This window comes from Emydura macquarii, unplaced genomic scaffold (genome assembly GCF_026122565.2).
Source record: "Emydura macquarii macquarii isolate MOO-44397 ecotype Brisbane River unplaced genomic scaffold, CSIRO-AGI_Emac_v2 contig_499, whole genome shotgun sequence".
Classification (NCBI taxonomy): Eukaryota; Metazoa; Chordata; order Testudines; family Chelidae; genus Emydura; species Emydura macquarii.
In genome coordinates, this window is record NW_027130636.1 from 7,553,828 (window position 1) to 7,574,541 (window position 20,714).

At 40.6% G+C, this 20,714-nt stretch overlaps 1 protein-coding gene across 1 annotated transcript in view; it reads right to left on the reverse strand.

The window, feature by feature from the left end:
* LOC137147107 (uncharacterized) overlaps positions 1 to 20,714 on the reverse strand; it is a 280,155-nt gene that overhangs the window by 44,916 nt on the left and 214,525 nt on the right. The window contains 1 exon segment of the mRNA XM_067538874.1: positions 8,933 to 9,072. Coding sequence (XP_067394975.1) covers positions 8,933 to 9,072 — 140 coding nt within the window.

The following is a 20,714-nucleotide window of genomic DNA, read 5'->3' on the forward strand; positions in this document are numbered from 1 at the left end:
TCCCTGAGAGGAGGTGGCTAGCTCAATAGAAGAATTCTTCCATCGACCTAGTGCTGTCTACACGGGGACTTAGGTTGGCTTAACTACATCACCTAGAGTGTGAACTTTTCACACCCCAAGCTATGTAGCTGGGTCAATCTAAATTTCTAGTGCAGATGAGCCCCAGGACAGCACATTCAGGGAAAGGAGAGAGTTACCTCCCTCCATCTATTCAAAGAGTCATATTGACAGGACCGCACACATCACCTCACTGGTGAGAAGATGGGTTGGCTGGATGCAAGAACTTTGGGAAAGGATAAAATTTAAAATGGGTTGGGGTAGGGGGTTGAAAATCAAACATTCTACAGGACCACTATCACCCACTTCAAAAATCTAAATCTAAACGAAAATATTGGGAACCAGATTCTGAACTGGCATAAAGCAGTGCAGCTCCAATGAAGGCAGCCGAGGCTTGATTTACACCACTGGAAGATCTGGCCAATGATTAAATATCTGCATGAATCTGCTTCACAGGTATGCAACATGTGGAGATTTGCCATTCTGTTCCAAGGTTATATACAGGCAGAGACAAGGGAAGCTATTCTGCCTTCAGGGTCACGTATGTATATCTATGGGTGGGGGAGTAATGGGATTAATACAAGTAACTTCTATTCATTCTAATGAGAGTAGCAGGCATGAATCCCCTGAGCAGCGAGAGAACAGCAGCACTCAGAGCATAGGGTCAGGGTAATCTAATGGGGCCTGGAACAAAGCCCATTGAAGGGAATAGAAATCTTCCCATTCACTTCAATGAATACTAGATCAGGCCCTTAAAGAACTCTGTTGTGACACTAACATCCCTTCTGTCCTCCCACAGTGTTCTGCTTTAATCAAAAGAATAAAATAAGATGTAAAGACACCTTTTCATCCTTTTATTATATTCAAGAGCCCTTGAACTCCGCTGCCTCCGCCCCCAATCTCAGGCCAATTCTGCTCCCACTGGCCCTTTGTCCCGAAGGTCATCAAAACCACAAGGGAGGGTCTGCCAGGGGATAAATAATTGTCTCTGAAGCTCCAGAAGTCACGAATGAGTCACAAAGACTTTTATTTCTCTGCCACAGGATTCAAACAGATTCTATGGTGCAAGAGGAAAACTCTCTCCAAAGAAAAAAAAAGCTTCTCAGTCACAACTTGAGGAAAAGAGAATCCCAGACATTTTCTGTCAGTAAAATCATCCCAAAGGAAATTTGAGATAGAAAAATTGGTATGAAAATCAATTTGTTCCCTGCTTCCATGCCAACAGTTATGTTTGGAACTGCCTCTAGATCAACATTCACCAAGTGCTTTCCCATTTTTTCAAATCACTTCCAAAACCCCATCCCTTCCAAGAGATCATATGTGCAATAACATCCAAACCTCTTGTGCTTCCACTATCTACTCCATATGCTTCTTGAACTAGGAGACCCGTTTTACTCTACTAACTGTACTTGATAGTGGCATAGTTTGGATGCAGCTGTATCAGTAGTAACTTGGAAGTAATAACTGCCTGTTGCACACTGGTACACTAGACCTGTACTACAAATCTAACTATGGTTATACTTTTTTTTTCTGAGGTAAACAAGGCCAAACTCTTTGTGCCTTCTTAAGGACAACACTTTCCCTTGATGTTAGGTGCTATGCTGGTGACAGAGCTGTGTTGGCCACATATTAGTTCCAGATCACAACTTGCTACTGCACAGCTGGATAGCTCACGTTGGGCAGCCACGACACACCTGGGAGTATACTTTGCTTGTCAGTTTGGGGTGAAAAAACATTTTGTACCGTTATCTGCCACTGCACAGCAGGATGGTTCAAGTTGGTTGGGCAGCCACACAACAGTCTGCTACAGAGTGCATCTGGAGATTTTCAGCCCAAATCAATATTCCTAGTCAAGTCTAGGAATAAAATAGAGATTTATATGGAATGCTAAAATGAAGTTTTATAATGGAAACTGATTACAGCCTTAACTGTGAAGAAGCTGCCATTCTTCCATGGCACCAAAATAGTTTTGAACTATCAACAAATCAGTTTTCCAATTCTGCTACTGTGGCAATGATTAAGTTAAATTTGGGGGGTGGGGGAGGTCCCATATGACTGAGTGATTGGTTTTACAAACCTATAGAAATATTGGATAATGTACAGACAGACTGCAAGGTGTTTTGGCACAAAAACGTTTGGAATTAAATTAAAAATCTGTTCAGATATTTTCCCCCAAAGGCAAAAAGTATTCTGTGATAGGTGCCCCTCTCTTCCCCATCTCCCAAAACCAGAACTACATTTAATAATAGCAAAGAACAGAAGTTATTAACAGAATCTCCCCTAGTGCTCGCATTGTTATTGACAAGCACAGCAAAGCTGCTTACAATTTAATAGCACACATAAAATTGACATAAACATTGCTCTGTCTTGGGTGTTTCTTTTGAGTGACTTTTTTATGCTTGTCTTCCAGACAGAGAGATCTAATCATTAGCCATTTTAACATCTGTGGGGGGACAAAGGGAAACTGCCCCTTCTGTTGTATCCTTTAAGTTTAGTTTACATTAGAGACAATTGGCCAGTGCAGAGACTATTATCATAAATTATTAATTCTTTATCTAGCTACTTATAAGGCCCCTCATCACCGAAATACCTCTGCATTTTCTATGAGTTAAAAAAATGACAGCTCTCCCTCTTTAGTCTTTCCCTGCTACCAAAAAACGGGGTTAGGAGTTGTTTGTTTTGTTACGAATGAATCTGAGAGAATGAAGATGCTATTGAGGAAAAGCCTGGATGAAGCTCGATTCAAAACTTTCTATGTCATTAAAATGAAAACACTTATTGAGTCAAATTAATGTCAGTTTGTGTGTATGTATATAGAGAAATCTCATATACACGCATCACATGGGGCAAGATACGTGGTCCCGCTGAAGTCTTTTGCATGACTGGAAGGGGGCAAAGAAACCATAAACCTGCCCTAAAGAGGCTGATGAGGATTTCCCCAGCCTAGGATAATCCTCAACTAGCATCAAGCCAACATAGTCTGCTTTACATCACCAACTCCTCATCTCTTATTGTAGGGGAGGGGACAACCGAGGAGCAGAATGAGGCAGGACCAGAGCACACAGTGTTTTCTGCCTGATCTTCAGCTGCAGGAGATTCCTCCAGACAGTGCAATTTAGGGCACCCCAGAGCTACCTATGTCTGTCCCGGAATTGAGTTTGCACAAAGGTGTCTCTTCAGTTCCCTGGGAAACCTATCCTACCACCCACAGTTTATTCCATATTCACTATGAAATATTTGCATATACTGAAACATTTAAAAACTAAATGCAAAAGACCTACGATGCAACATTCAAAGTTTGCACATTGAAGAATCTCTCACACACACACAAGTCAGAAAATGCTAAAGAGTTTTAGATTTAGAACTTGATGCTGCAAACCTATATTCACATGCTTAACTTTAGACATGTGAGTAGCCCCAGTGACTTCAATAGGACTGCCTACGTGCGTAAAGTTACCCATGTCCTTAAGTCTTTACTAAATCTGGGCCTTAGACTACAGGGTCCTCAGGGAAGAGACTGGCTATTTCTTGTCCTTTACAGGATTAAGTGTCATTGGTACCTAGCAAATAAATAATTGCTGCTTCCAAACTATAGTTTTCTCTATTCAAGTCTTGACCACAGTGGCATGTGGGATCTGCAAACAGGGACTTGAGCCAGCAGAAGGAAGGAGGGAGGGCATTTGTTATCTGGCTACGTTTGCTTTAGTGTCTGGCTATCAGCAGGGAGAACAATATACTCATATGAAGATATAAATGAAGCAATAACTCATCTCTCCTAGACTATATGCATGAATATAGTGTAGCACTTCCAAAAGATTGATCTATCTAATTACTAATGTTGTGGCTGGATGTCTGGTCTGACAATTTCTTTCCCCAAAGTATTTTGTATCCTTGAGATGGAGTATATCCTTCTAAGGCAAAATGTTACATGGAGAATAGTATGTTTTAAAAACTTATTTTTTTTCCAAATTGTTTGCTCATGCAAATATGACAAATGTATACTAAATAAATGTCTCAAGGATTCTAATTGCATTATTCTAAAATGCTTTGGACTATACTGTTTACATCTGAGAATGTTAAAATCTTGTTTGAGCAGATTTGATGTACATTAACATTTATTAAAAGTTTTATGACTTTGTATGTAGTTTTCTGCAATATTGAAATGTACCTGAATTATTTGGTGGTAACTTAATCTGTTTTAGAGAGGCACTTAGTGAGGGTGTTACACTGCTGAGTTCCAAGGAATGAATAAAGATGTAATTATAAGAACTAAGTTTTAGAATCAAAGAAATTACAGCTTCCGTTACCATGTTTACCTCTTTTATAGAAAGGTGCACATAATTCAGACCCAAATACATGAAAGAAATTCTTAGACCATCCCTGATAGGTGTCTGTCTAACCTGTTCTTAAAAACCTCCAGTAACTGGGATTCTACAACCTACCTTGGAACCCTATTCCAAAATTTAACTATTCTTCCATTAGGAAGTTTCTCCAAATATCTAATTTAAATCTACTTTGCTGCAGATTAAGCCAATTACTTATTGGCATACCTTCAGTGGACATGGAGAACAATTGATCACCATCCTCTTTGTAATGACTGTTAATATATTTGCAGACTGATCAGGTCCCTCCTCAGTCTTCTTTTCTCATGACTAAACATGCCCAGTTATTTGAATCTTTCCTCATAGGTCAGGTTTTCTAAAACTTTTTCATTTTTGTTGCTCTCCTCTGGACTCTTTCCAATTTGTTCACATCTTTCTTAAAGTATGGCGCTCAGAACTGGACACAATAGTCCAGCTGAGACCTCACCAATGCTGAGTAGCGCTGGACAATTATCTTCCGTTTCTTACATATGACACTTCTATTAATATACCCCAAAATGACATCAACCTTTTTCGCAACTGCATCACGTTATTGACTCAGTCGATTTGTAATAAACTATAAACCCTAGAACCTTTTCAGCAGTACTACTTACTGCCTAGCCAATTAATCCCTATTTTGTAACTGTGCATTTGATTTTTTTCCTTCTTAACTGAAGTACTTTGCATATATCTATATTGAATTTAATCTGGTTGATTTTAGACCAATTCTCTAATTTGTCAAGGTAGTTTTGAATTCTAATCCTGTCCTCCAAAGTGCTTGCAACCCTTCCCATCTTGGTGTTATATGCAAATGTTACAAGCATATTCTCTACTCTATTATCCAAGTCATTAATAAAAATATTGAATAGTACTGAACCCAGGACAGATCCCACACAAGACCCTACCTAATATGACTCTCCAGTTTGAGAGTGATGTAATACAAATTAGATTTATCATGGACTTTAATGGGGCCAGGATGTCATACATTCTGCTTTCAAATGTATCAAATGTATTGACATAAATAAATAGAAAAAATGACCAATTTAGTCACTGTTTTCAAAGATCATTTCCAGAAGCTTGATCCCTTTCTACCCAACATATCAATGCTGTTCATCTTGGAAAAATCAGTTAGTAAACAACAAATATATGCTCAGCTACAATAGCGTATTTTCCAGTTTATGCAGAAGTGTGCTCCGTCAGCAAAGAGTAGGAATGAGCTCTTTGTATAAGATCTGATATGTTCTAAATCAACCATGCCTAAGTCTACTTGCCAAGGTCAATTAGTTTTATTTGATGGACAAATAAAGTATTATTGTTTTCTTCATGATTGTCACCGTGCATAAGTAGATTTTGTGCCTAAACCAGTCTATGTTGTCGATAATTTTACAGTGCTAAATTTAAATGTATATTCATCACATCATGTAATTTATAATTACATATGTCCAATATATTATGCTTCCATATGGGAGGACTGAAAGACTACAGAACATTAGTAATATAGCTTCCTTCTGCCATATTTTTCAGCTGATTATACTTTGGATACAAATGTGTGGATCTGTTGCTTGGAACAACCCCAAACTAAATCAAACAAAAATACAATATCAACCAAAAATCTCTTTTAAGTATGTTCTCTCTGTTAATGAAAAGGCTTTGATAGGGCCCCTAAGAAGATAATTTTTCCCCTTTTCTTTTCTTAGGAATTGGCTCATATAATACCAGCCTATCCTCTATGATTACTTTTTGATTGGTTTCTTTCTTGGCTCCTACACATCCTCTTACTGTTCTTCCTAGGTGGGCTCTGAAAACCTTCCCAGTTTTCTTCTATCCCTCAAACCCCCTTTGTCAATAAGTCATTCTACTTCCATGAAAGGCTTCACTGTCATTCCACAACCATTGTCCGCTGATTCCAAACTGATAAAAACTGAAGATAAAAATAAAGACCTTATGGTCTGCCAAATATGTTTAAAAATACATTTCAGCCTTTCTCTGTTTATTTAAAGATAACTAAGAATGAGGATATCTGCAAGGAAATTGGCATGGTTTCCTTCCCCTACACCAATGAAATGCCAGTGGAGATGCAATAAAGCAGGGAAGAGACAGCTTAGAAAAGTTTATTAAATTATTATATTTTAGCTTTTTCATCTGTGATTCCCCCAAGGCTCTTACTGAAAACCTTCAGAGAAGATCCTGCCTAGAAATGTTTTTATTTTATAGAGGCCTTGGGCTTTGATGCATCACTGAAGTTCATCAAGATGGCTGGAAATCAGGAAGGTTTATGTTAGAAATGTCCATTCTAAATTGTTTGGTATTTGTCCATTTAAAGTCCCTACATTAGAAATTAGTATTCCATCACACTGTGCCATTCCAGAAGGCAATCATGCAGAGAGGCATTTGCTAATGCTAATTGATGCTAAATGATGGAATCATTATCCATCAGAACCTGTGGACAAGGTACATAAGGTGCTACCTGTTCCTGGGCCAACAAAATAAGTTGTAATATATAAGCTTACAGAGCACAGGCCAATAAATATTCAATGTTTACTGGTTGACCTGATAAGTCTATGGATCTGAAATGCCAGCAGATCCAGGTATGTTTAAGAATTTTGCAAGTTACAACTGCTTTGGACAAATCAATATCCTTTTTACTGACAAAGTTATATGACAGATAAGCAGTTAAAGACAATGAACTGTTAAGGAAAAAAGCTCTTGTCTTCAGTAATAAAAAATGAGGAAAATGAAATACAGAGAATATCTGATATAGAAACAGAATCATTTCCAAGTGAAACAAAATATTTTTCAGAAGTTATCAAGAGGTATAAAGATTTCTGTAAAGATAACTGTAATCCCTAGAATATTATATTTTATTCCTTTTCTTAAAAAAAAACCCCCAAGACCTAGGAAGTTACATACAAAAACTATATTCAGAGAATGTTATTTAGTTTCACATTCCAGCAGTTGAAAATCAGGAAAGGCAGTAAACACCTTCTATAACTCCAAATGTACCCAGTACATGCTGTGGAATTCACTTCCAGTGCTCCTAAACATAACAGAGGCTAAACACACTTCAGATGCCAGCTACATGTGGGAGAATGCATTTCTAGTGCTGTCATACATACCATATCACTTCCAATTCGCTTTCGTTACAAAGCGAAGTGGATGCAGCAGCCTAGGAAACTGAACAAGAGAATAGTTTTGCGGCAAATCTTGTTTTATCCAACCAGTTTTTCCATCTCTATCGCAGCATTAGATACCTTGGTGTTCTTCTAGATGCTTTATGTTTACTTGCCCATAATAAGAGGAAAAATAGTAATGGATTGAATTCCTAGTTCTACGCTGCTGTGGTGGCATAAAGAGGCTGTAAAGAAAGTGGAAACAGCCCCTAGTAAACCACTTTCATTAGGAGCCTTCTCACTGGTATAGTGCTACCACACAGACCCTATGATGGGCCTGTTCTCAACCCCCATTGTAGCCCTGAGGCCTCCACTTTCCCAATAGTGCAGGGAGTCTGGTACTGGAAGGAGTGTATGCTGTATTTTTTCTAAAAGGGTGTTGTACCTGTTGTTTCTGAGTATGTGCCTCCTACAGTTCCTAGAAGCATGATGGCTGTCTCTGACACAGACCTAAGGTGTAGCCACAATCATTCCAGCTATAGTTGATCTCTGAGAAAGCAAAATACATCTTTTATCGGTGCCATTCCATTTTGTGAAGGTCACAAAGATAGGAGAACGTACAGCATACTCAATATAGCAGTATGTGTTATAGTTCATAGGGAGCATGTCCTCAGCTTTTCCAATGAAACGTTTATTAATTCACCCAAAGGAAAGAGCATTCTATATATTGTCTAATACTGCATAGCAGGATACCAATTTTAATGCACTAGGCATGGGCGTTGTATGTTTGCAGACAGACAGATCCTGTGTACTGACTAATACTCATCACACAAGTTAGACTACAGAATACATTCTAATCTGAGATAAGCAATTAAATAGATGTCAGCGTTACAAGACCTGTTGGCTAAAACCATCCTTATCATTAAAATGCTACTTGCTTGGACATAAACCTACATTCAAGGTGAAAGGTTTGAACGCCTGTACAGAACAGTCCTTCCAAGTGCTTTAGAATCACTGTTCTTTAGAATCACCTGCTAACCAGACTTCAGGTCATACCAACCGTGAAAGTATTCTGGACTGTGATGCTCACTAATGTCTGTATATTCCCTTTCTGCCTAACAACACATGAGATGAAAGGAACTCTTCACTGAAGTTACTTGCAGTTTAGAGAGCTGCAGTTCCATTCTATATCATATCAGCATACCGTCAATGCTAGAGCCAGCAGCTCTATGGAAAACTCAAATCTGAGTTCTGGATGATAATGCAATTAAAATGGTCACCTCAGCAAATGAATACTGAAACCTTAGCCATTTATTCAGGACCTTATTGCAATGGTGATGTCTCACTATTAAAAACCAGAAGCAGCCTCCTTTCTGCTTCTTCACAGACCTACAGTTGCAATACCTCATTGATGGCAAGTTGTTCTCCTCCTCCTCCAGCATGGCCGTAGCGGTGATTGGAACTCCGAAAGTCCTCATATAGATCCTCCTCGCTTCCCACATCATCTGCAAGAGCTGTCTTATCCAGTACCCCATCGGTGATCACTGCAACAACAAAAAAATGAACTGCTTAACCACACTGCTAACAAGAGACTTGAATGACAGCAAATGGAAAAGATCGTTAATCTTGGATTTCAAAGTGAATTATTTTAAAATCTGTCCAAGGGATTTTTCTTTAGCATGACTGAGGGGTGCCAACTGATAATCACTAGAAACCCAGGTGGTCAGTTTATACAGAGAACAGGAATGGCAAAGGCACTAGTAACGGAAACTGTCACAGGCAGTCCCACCAATATGGCTGAAACCCAACATGGAGAGATTACCTGTGCTGTAAGAGGAGAGTTCACTGCTCATGCCCATTTAAACTTTTATTGCACTATGGTGCTGATCCTGCAAAAAAAATCATGTACATGCCTAACCTTATGCCTGTGAATACTCCCATTGAGATCTGTTCGACTACTCACATGCACCAGTGTTTGCAGGATCAGGGCCAAAGAACAAAACAAAAGGTAACTTCACACAAAATCTCAACCTCTGTGCAGGTGAGTGAAGAACTCAACAACATCCTCTTCCTAATTTGGCACACAATGCGCAGTCAGAAAAAAAATAGGAAAGTCAAGGGAATGTAAACTTAAGTTTGGATTCAGGTAGAAATCTTGGGCTGTTTAATCTTCGCTAAAGCTTGACTGATACCAGCTTATATGCATCTAAATTTATTACCATCTCTGTGCTTTAATTTTAATAAATGGAGGTTATTTACCTGTAACTGGAAGTTCTTTGAAATGCATGGTCCCTGTAATCCACACATGGGATATGCATGCCCACCATATGCCTGAGTCTGGAATATTTTATAAGCAGTGTTCATTGACCCTCACATGCACTGTAGCTCTCCTCATGATCTGAATCAAGTGCATAAAAGGTGGTGTGGGCCAACACCTCTCCAGTTTCCCATTCTTATTGCAGTTCAAACAATCCACAGCAGAGGGGATAGAGGGCAGGTAGTGGAATACAGATAGGGACCACCCATCTGAAAGAACTTCCAGTTACAGATAAGTAACCTCTGTTTCTTCTTCGAGTGATGATGTCTATGTGTATTCCACTCATGGGAGATCAACAAGCAGTAGTCAGACAGGGGGTGGGTGTGAGGACGCAAAAGTGATAGCTGACTGTAGTACTGCTGTCCCTACAGCTGAATCTGTAGCTCATGACTGACAAAAGCATAATGTCTCATGAAGGTATGCAAAGAGCTCCAACTAACTGCCTTACATATCTCTAGGAGGGCAACATTTCTCAGAGATGCAACCAAAGCAACTTGCCATCTAGTGGAATGAGCCCTCACTCCCCTCCAGAGGGGGAATATGAGCTGGCTGATAACAAAGGGTAATACTGCCCAAGATCCATTTTGAAAGTGTCTGTGTCAATATAGCTTGACCCCTTGATTGCTTTGTTATGGAAACAAGTAGTTTACATGTTCTTCTAACACACTATGTTCTTTGCAGACATAAAGCAAAGCCCTTTGGATGCCCAGAGAATCGAGCCATCTCTCTTCATCTGAGGCATGGGGTTTTGGAAAAAATATTGGTCAGTGAATAAACTGACTCGTATGAAACTACTTTAGGATTGAATCTAGGATGGAATTACAACGACACCTTTTCTTTATAGAAGGCAGTATATGGTGGGTCCACCATCAGCACTCCCAGTTCACTGACTCTTCCGGGCTGACATTATGGGTACTAGAAAAGCTACCCTCATGGACAGATGGGCCATAAAAGCATGTAGCTAGAGTCTCAAAGAGGATTTTGTGAGCGATGATAAAACAAAATTGAGGTCCCACTGAGGCGTGAACTTCATCAGTGGTAGAAAGGAACTGAAAATCCCATTCAGAAATCTAGTTGTGGCAGGATGAGTGAATAAGGAACAGTTATCCACCGGAGGATGGAAAGTGCTGATTGCTGCTAGATGTGCTCGCAGAGAACTGAGGACTAGACTGAAGACTTAAGTGTAAGTAAAGATTCTACGATAGCAGGGATCCCAGCTAATTCTGGAGACAAGTTGTGTTGGTGAGTCCATGAGTAGAAACGCCTCCATTTTGCTGAGTAACAGTTTCTCAGAGTCTTTTCTGCTTTGGTTAAGGATGGACTGCACCCTTTTAGAACATGAGTGCTTTATTTCTGATGTCCATTCAAACACTAGGCCCTGAGTCACAATAGTCCCGGATTGGGGTGATTGAACCTGCCCCAATGCTGTGTTAGGAGGTCTGGTAATGTGGGATGTTCATGGGTGGGTGAACTGAGAGCTTCAGCAGATCCGTAAACCAGAACTGTCTTGGCCAGCTGGGCACCCTCAGGATGACTTGAGTTCTGTCTTGGTGGATCTTCCATAGAATGTATGGTATCAATGGGATGGGAGGGAAGGCATATCCCAGGCAACCCTTCCATGAAACCAGTAGGGCATCTTCCATCATGCCCTTGCGCAGGGCTACTCTGGAGCAATATTGAGGAAGTTTCCTGTTCTCCTGTGAGGCAAAAAGGCTCCAGGCTGGTGTTCCCCAGCGGGCAAAGAAGTCATCAAGAACTGAATTGTGGTTCTCCCATTCGTGATTTGTGGAAAAATATCTGCTCAGGCAGATCCACTAGGGAGTTTTGCACCCCTGGTAAATATGCTATTGATAGGGTTATGTGATAGCTGATGCACCAATTCCAGAGGGTGACTCCCTCTATCCACAGATGGAGAGTTCTCACATCCCCATGCTTGTTTATATAAAATACTGTTGTCATGTTGTCCAACATTATTTGGACATGTCTGGATTGGATGGCAGAAGACGTCATGGGCTCAATGGACTGCCTGGGGTTCTAGTAAAATAGTACGCATTCTGGACTCTCGTAGGGTCCAGATACCTTTGACACCTGAATGCCCATGTGAGCACCCCACCCAGGAGGAAGCCACTGGTAATGATCGTTGCATCAGGAGTCGGTGTGAGGAAAGGGATCCCCATTCAAACTTTCTCCAGTTTTGTCCACTGGACAAGAGAGTCTACAATTTTGGGTGGAACTGTCACCCTGCTATTTATGTTGCCCTTGTCTGATGAGTACTTGGAGAGAAACCAGGTTTGTAGGTAGTGAAGATGAAACCTGGTGAACTGCATCATGTATGTGTATGAGGCCATGTGGCTGAGGAGAGGATGACAAGTTCTGATTGATGTCCTACATCTGATAGTTACCTGAAGTATGAGAGCGTTTATGGCCTGAAATCTTTTGAGAAGTAAATAACACTCCTGCTGTAGTCAAGTCCAATGTTGCCCTTATAAAATTTCTGAATCTTGTGGGGGTCATCATGGATTTTTTGTGATTGGCGCAGACCCCTAGAAAGGCAGAAGGCTATGCGGAACACTGGTTGCCAGCTAGACTTCGTCATAGGAACTGCCCGTCAGAAGCCAGTTGATGAGGTAAGGGAAGACTGTAAATCCCTCTCTTCTCATCCAAACTGCCACTACTGGAAAAAAAAAACCATGGTAAGAACCCGTGGTGCTGTTGCTAGACCAAAAAGAACTCTGAATTGGTAATGCTCTTGATGGAAGAGGAACCCCCTGTGGGCTAGGTGGATGTCTATGTGAAAATATGTCTCTCACGTCCAGAACAGCAAACCATGTGTTCTCCTCTAATGAGAGAATTATTGATCCAAAGGATATCATGCAGAATTTTTGTTTTTGAATGAATTTGTTCAGTTGTCTCAGATGGAGAATTGGTCTACATCCCCCATTCTTCTTGGGGATCAAGAAATAAGGGGAATAGAAATTCCTTCCCTAGATGTTGAGGTGGAACTCTTTCTATGGATCCTCTGAGGAGAAGGGAGTTCACCTCCTGTTTTAGAATCTCCTCACAAGAGTGATCCCTGAAAAGGAACCAGGAAGGGGGTTTGTAGATAGGAGGTACCAGAAACTTAATCAGACAGCTGCCATGAATAACTTCTAATACCCATTTGTCTGTAGTTAGGGCCCTCCAGTTTTTGGCAAATTGTGCAAGGTGGCCTCTGAATGTCAGAGATGGGGTATAAAGTGGCATCAATAAAGGGATGCAGATCTCGACAGTCCCATCAAAGGAAACTCTTTGCTTGGGGGCTAGAATATGATATGTCGGTAAATGTTCTGGAGACTGGGTTGCTATGTCTATATTCTCTGTCTCTTGCATGGTGGCTACTAATATAGTTGGTGTAAAATGGCTCAGGCGGCGGTCTTGGCCTATACCCCACCTATGGTGTTTTCTCATAGGGGTAGGGATATAAATACCCAGACAGTGAAGCATTCTCCTTGAGTCTCTGAGGGAGTGGAAAGTCTGAGTCTTCTTGTGGAATAGATTGACAGTATCGAAGGGCAGATCTTGGATGGCATTCGGCACCTCTCTAGGGAAACCTATGGGTTGTAACCATGAGTCTATCCTCATAACGATGACCATAGTTATCTAATCTGCCATGTCATCCACAGCTTGGAGGGACGTTTTAGCCATTACTCTGCCTTCATCTACTAAGGTCTGAAAGTGGGCCCTATCCTTCTCAGGGAGCTTGTCCTTAAATTCCAACAAGTTAATCTAATTAGTAAAATCAAATTTGGCCAAGAAAGCCTGATACGTATGCGGTGATAATTTGTGATCCTGAACTGGATGGATGTGGAAGAGACCTTTCTCCTTAGAAGGGTGAGTCACTTGTGTCCCTTATCAGAAGGACCAGCCTTTGGGTGCTGTTGCTTATATTGCTCTGTACCTGTTTGCACCAGCAAAGAGTTAGGTGGTGGGTGAGACAACAAAAACTCTCCCCCCTTGCATGGAGCAAAGTAATGATTCTTGGCCTTTATAGAGGTGGGAGTACAAGAAGCAGAAATGTGCCAAACCATCTTTGCCAGATCCATGATGGCCTTGTTGATGAGGAGGGCCACTTGACTGGGACCGGAAGACTGCAGAATGTTTTATAAAATGTGCTGAGGCTCCTGGACTTTCCCAAGCTGAATCTGTAGCTCTACAGCAACCTTCTTGATGTTGTTTAAAAATCATCTGGCAGAGAGATAAGATGTAGTAACTGCCTCATCTGGTGAAGACAATGAAATTGCACCTAGAACCATCAGATCCAGCACCTTTTCCCTTCCAAATATTCTGACAGGGTCAGTTGTAGATGACCAGGTGATGGCAAATAGGACTCCTGCGCTGATCCTAAGTGTCTAGGATAGGGCTCCCATGGTACCCAATATTGACAGTAGGATGGATCAATGTGCAGAGGAGGATCCCACGACATAAGGTTCGACCTTCTCTTGACCAGTCATATCTGATTAGAGGCTAGAATATTGATCTTCTGAGGCTCCTGTCTTGTGCCATCTCCATTTGCTGCCATGGAAGCTCCTGCAGTGCCTCAGACTCCTCCAAAGAGAAAGCCAGATCCCTTATCTCTGGTGGAACTGAAGGTTGCGTCCTAAGTCTGGCAAGTGGGATGGGAGAATAAATGTCTTGCCAGGATTGCCTCTTCCTCTGGTGTATCCACATCTCATAATACAGACTATCCAAATAAGAGTGGTGAAAGCAGATAGGGAAGAGCAAAGATGTCCTCCGAGACATAGGTCTCTGGGTATGAGGAGAATTCATTGGCAGAGCCGTCAGAACCAGAGCTTCTCTGGTCACTGTGGCAATAGGCTCCATTCAAGGCCATGTTGCTACCGGTACTGACTCTAGAAGTGGATGGGAGCACCAGGAACTGTTTATCCTGAGCCTTCACCATTGGATCTGACGTTGGAACTGTCGAATACGTACCCCTTCATGCCTCCTTCTCCTGTTGAGAAGATTTACTTGGGCCTTAGTCCTTAGCACTCATGTGCGCTGGCTCACCTGACTTTGATGGGGTCTGGGAAGGATTCTCTCTCTTTGGGGCAGTCTTAGATGAAGATGGCTGATGTCCTTGTGTCTATGAGAGTGCCCTTTGCTTTCATGTGAAGCCTTCTCTTTTGGCTTACAAATCAGCCTCCATCTTGACCTCATGCTCACAGGGATGCTGCCTTCTTAATGAGACTGATGTACTGGTGGCGGGGGGGTCCCCAGCCCAGATCTGATTAACTATATAAAATATGTTGCAGTAATGATGTGGTAAAAAGGGAGCTGAGGACACAGAAGATTCCAACTCAGACCATGTGGTGGTAGGAAAGAACTGGAGAGGCATTGGCCTGCACCACTTTTTCTGCCCTCAGTCTGGAGGACGAGGAGAGCTCAGGTACATGTGTAGGCCAACGGACACTGCTTACAAAAAATTCCAGGCTTGGCCACATGGTGCGCATGTGTATCCACGTGTGGAATACATATAGGGACTATCACCATGATTTGCACCATGTCACTGTAGGGTAATTTACTGTCATTTGTGGTGTACTAGGTTTTCACAAAGTGGCACAGGCATCCTTCAAAGTAATCTATTGCTCCAAGAGCTTGTCTGGAAAAGTCACAACAAAATAGCTTCATCCACAATACACAGCACAATATTTCCCACTCAAGAGCAATAGTTCTGTGTGTCAAATTCTGCTCTCATTGACAATGGAGTTTCTCCAGATTTACATTGACATAAATGAGATTGGAATCTGCTGCCATGCACTTATTTCTTTACAGGGACGATCTTCAGTTGGTCTAAACTGCCATACCTCCATTCAATTCAATGGAGCTACACCAACTTATACCTGCTGATGCTCTAGGGTCCATGATATAGTAGCATTCAACACGCATTCAATGTCTGTACAGAACCTAGGCGGACACAGACCTTGTCCCAAAGAGCATATGTGTGTAGCTCCAGAGTGCAAATTAGACAGGATTTAACCCAAAGTAATTCATCAGCTAGGATCCAACATTTCCATTGCTTTTTTTTCTCTTTTTCAGTCACAAATCTGAAAATTCCCTCCCATTTGCTAAGCTCTGATATTCACCCATTTTTAAAATCTTTTTTTGCTCAATATTTATCAATGGCTGCACCTTCCTTTTAGGAAGGCAGGTTTGATTTTAAAACTGGAACTGTACATTTCACAGAAAAGATCAGGGACTTTGTTTTTCTGTTGTTCATTTTATTTCCTGAAAAATGCCAGGAAACTTTAAAAATTATTAGCAACCAAGAAAAATAAAATAAAAGAGGAGATAAAAGAAAGATTTGTTCTTTCAGTAATATCCCTATTTATCTAAACCTTCCATCTTCATCCTTCTAAAATTAGATCTATAAAACACAGCCAGAAAATAGGCTCTGAATTTGGACCCCTAGAGAGTGTGCTCCTCTTTACACACTTTGACATGAATGTCATTCTGTCACAACACTGCCCTGTCATGATGTTGTATCAGGCTCAAGTCTGCCAAACTCAAACATGGATTTAATTACTGATAAAAACCCTTCTGACTGGGAGAGTTAAATGTTTTGCCAAACCATTTGTCTAGCCCTACTTTGTATATAATTTTATTCTACATAAAACATCTAATAGCACTTTTCATTTCCTAAATAAGCACTTGCCACAGAAGGAGTATCTATTACCACCAAAGGCAGGTAATTCTACTCTTGCAAAATACAGAATAAACTTCACATAAGTGAGGGCACATCTCCTGATAGCCTGTCTCCTCCTATTAGATAAAACAAGTGCTAAAGTCCTGAGCATGAGTTTGAAGCCAGTGGAAATACAGACTAGCTATTAGGAGAGAGTAAATGTAATGTATGCTACTTTTACACAAGGAAAAGCCTGTCACCCTTTTTAAAGAATAGGACCCTTTTGTAAGGTTTTCTCAAGGTTAGTTGCGATTTTGTGAAACTCTCTTTTTACCAAGTACATTTTGAAATGCACATGCTGCATGTTGACCGATAATCACTCATTCATTCTATACTTTTATAAGATACTATGTATAAGTTTGCTGATTCATAAACTCAGAGTATATCGTCTTCCTGCTTTCCTGAGATGGTAAGAGTGATTACTGAACAAAATGCAAATCGACATTTGTATTCAGATTAGCAAGTACTGTTAGAATAAAGCATATGCAGTTTACATAACAAAGAGGTGTACTCCAAGAAACCGTTCTACATGATAAAATACAAAGGCAATAACATGATGCCGACGAACATAATGCAGATAAAATACACCTGATGGAAGATTTCAACTTAATGGAGTCTACAGTACAGCAGTACTAAAGCTAAATGAAATTAAGGTATCAAAAGATAACATCATCTGGACTCTTGGTGATCTTCTCATTGACCAAGTTACAAATGAAGTCATATTTAAAATCCTTGCAGAGCAGATGAAATACAAAGGAAATAATTCTAGACTCATATAAATAAAAGCTGGGAAAGCTTTATTAGATCATCTAGTCCATGGGTTCTCAACTTCTGCCATACTGGGACCAACCTAGGATGAGCCCCCCATTTAGCAGTAGGGGAAGGGCAAGGTGGGCATCATTCCCTGGATGAGAACCCTAATCTAGTCCATCTCCCAAGGACTAGTCCAGAATCATTCCCTACTGGGTATTTCCTTGTGGTTTATTTGCTTTCCTCCCACTCCACCCTCTCCCCTCCCCCTGAAACCCTCCACCTTCCAGAAGTGACACTGCTAGTATCAACAGGAAATATGTACGAAGCCTTCAGCCTGACAAAAGAAAATCAATGTTATCCAAAGCACAAGCTGCAATAATAGGTCGGGGCAGGAGCAGGTCCAAAGATGTCATCTGATATATCCTTCTGAACAGCCTCTAATTCAAATCAAAGTAACAGACACCAAGTGATATATTTTGAAAGGCCCCAGACATGGGAATTTAACCATATGACTAAGAGCCCAAAGGGTCTGAGCTTTGACGCCAAAGGCAAAGCTCCCATCGATTTCAGTGATGCAATATTAGGTCCTTAACATCTCTTTGGGTAGATCCTCAGCTGATGTGTATCAGTGCAACTCTACTGAAGTCACCTACACCATCTTAGGATCTGTCCCTGTAATTCCAATGCAATGCTTTGGAAATGCAGTCATAACTTTCCTACACAGAAGAGATTACAGCAACAACTGCAATGACAGTTCCATCAGTGTTTCCATCATGTGTCATGTTTTGTCAGTGTTTCACAATGCAATCATTTCCAATCACATTGTGTTGAAACTCACTATGTTAGTAGTCAGCAAAACACATTATTAGTAGTCAGCAAAACACATCCTAATGACTGAATCAGATCTGAATGAAACATTTCGAATGTTTACTCTTTGAATGACAACTTACTAAATTCAACAGAAATTTGCAAGGTGACAAGAATCTCCCTTTGATTTGCACACAAAGCTTTAATTAATTTCAGTGGCAACTATGTCAGTATCGGGACAATATGCCCCTTATGATTAAAGTGGAGTTTGCTGTGGAATGGTTTAACTGCTCAAGCAGTTAGTGTTTAAGGGATGCTTGATGTAAGCCCGAGTACACATTGTTAAAATATAAGCTACCAGCACCCTATTGAATGTATACTCAAAGTATATGTTTCATAGAGAGCAGTTCTCATATCTAGAATACTACATATAAAACTCAGATGTACTGGAACTGCCACCTTCATAATTTTAATCAGTGTAGTTATAAAGGATTCTATTTTGATACTATTTAAATCTACTCATCTACCACCACTGGTACATCTACCATAGTTTGAGAACTGCTAACATAAAGTGTGCACTACACACTGTACTGTTAATGAACTATTTTGGGGGCAATCCGTGTAATGACAAAAACGAAAGGTACACTTTCAAGAACACAACTGATTGTTTTGTACAGAAGTGAATCACAGTTTAGCCCACCAAAGCTCCTCTTTCTTTGTGTTCTATCTCCCTTAGCATGGCACCTTATTGAATCCTGCAAACTTTCATTGCTTTTGCTTTATATCTCTTCTCTGCTAGTTCCATTACATAGAGTATAATTTTCAGCCTGGAAAAAAAATGTTTCCTGACATCTTTAAAGCTTTCTGATTTTGCCATGTTTTCCCAGTTGTACTATGATCTGCTTTATGTGGGGAAGCAGGAGAGGGAGGAGAAAGCTCCAGGGAGAATCTATTTAAAATATTCTAAACCTCAGGTAAATCTCCAGCCAACTTTATTTGTTTTTACTATATAAATTTGTTTTTCTTAGCATGTCTTGCTTAACAACTTTGGCCAAGGAATAAGCCTCACCAGTCTTCTCTGCAGCCTTGAAAATTGTTGCTACATCTTGCATTGGTTGTCCAAACTTAACTAAACAAACAAGAACTCATTGGTAAGTTTCACCAGAGAAGCCTATTGCTTGTAATAATGCAAAAGATTTTGGGTTCTCAGTTTTTGATGAAAATTTGTCCAGGAGAGAATTTTGTCATGGTATTTTGTCAAAACCACTAATGATTCAGAGGCAGGATGAAAGAGTTAAGAAAAATGGTGACTAATAAGACTTTGCTCTGAAGCAGCTTATTCAAGAGGGAAAAAAGAATCCTGAGAGTTGATTATTTAAAAAAACCACCTCTGAAACAGTGACCCAGTACACTATAAATCAGTCAAGGATGTAGGGAAAGTGAAGGCTCTTAATATAGGTAACGACTCAACATTCATAGTAGAAACTAGGTCCAGCAGGAAAAAAGCAAGCTTTATTCTAAAAATCTTTTAAATGGACTTGATAAAAATTGTGAGAATGGTAATTCAGTTTCTTCATTAGTTTAATCAAGCACACAGTACTAGCTGGACAGGTGCCCATTATGCTGCACAGCAAGCAGAGTCAGCTTTGCTGGACCCTTCTCCCCCGCCCCACCAAATGCTTGCTTTCATCCACACTTGAATGCACTGATGTGGTCACAGCTGGCCTTTTCCTTTTCTCTCTGAGCCCAATAATCTAATCCATCACTGGAAAACACACAACAGTAAAGAACAACTTTCACCCCCAAACAAGACTCTGAACTACAGCCAATTAATTTTAAACTGATTTCCCCATAATTTGTATGGTTGTCCAGATAAATTCTATTAACTATGACAACAAATCCTAATCTGCAGAACAAGGGGAGGGATAGATGCCATGATGTACCCCTATGGCTGCCTCCTTGAGTGTCAAAATTCTGCTTTGTACTGCTTTATCATGCTTTATCATGCTAGCTAGCATGTAGACATAGGCATCTAAGGACTTTACAGAGGCACAGCTATAGTGTTGCAGCTGCGCCGCTCTGAAGTCTCCCATGTAACTGCTCTCTGCCGATGGGAGAGAGCTTTTCCACCGGCAAAATTAAACCACCACCAACAAGCGACTGCCACCGACATAATCCTGTCCATACCAGTGCTTTTGTTGCTGAAACTTATGTCGGTCAAGGGAGTGTTTTTCACACCCTTGACTGATAAAAGTTTTACCGACAAAAGTGCTAGTGTAGATTAAGCCGAAAGTCATGAAGCAGACATTCCCTGGAGAGAGGAGAACAAAACAATGTAAACCCTTATGCATGCCGCTGAAACCAGAATAAGCAGCACTGGGAGGAGGGTTTAGGGGTCTGAGCCCCATCATCACATGTGAGCAACAGCGAGGGTTATAATAAACTGCACTGCACAGAGCACTGATCAGTGTAGACAGCACTAGTTACATTGGCTACCACTGGCTACGCTGGCCGTTACATGAAGAAGTGTAGAGTCAAGAACACATTCAAGTACATAAAAATGTGGTTCAATAAAAATTAAGTTTAAT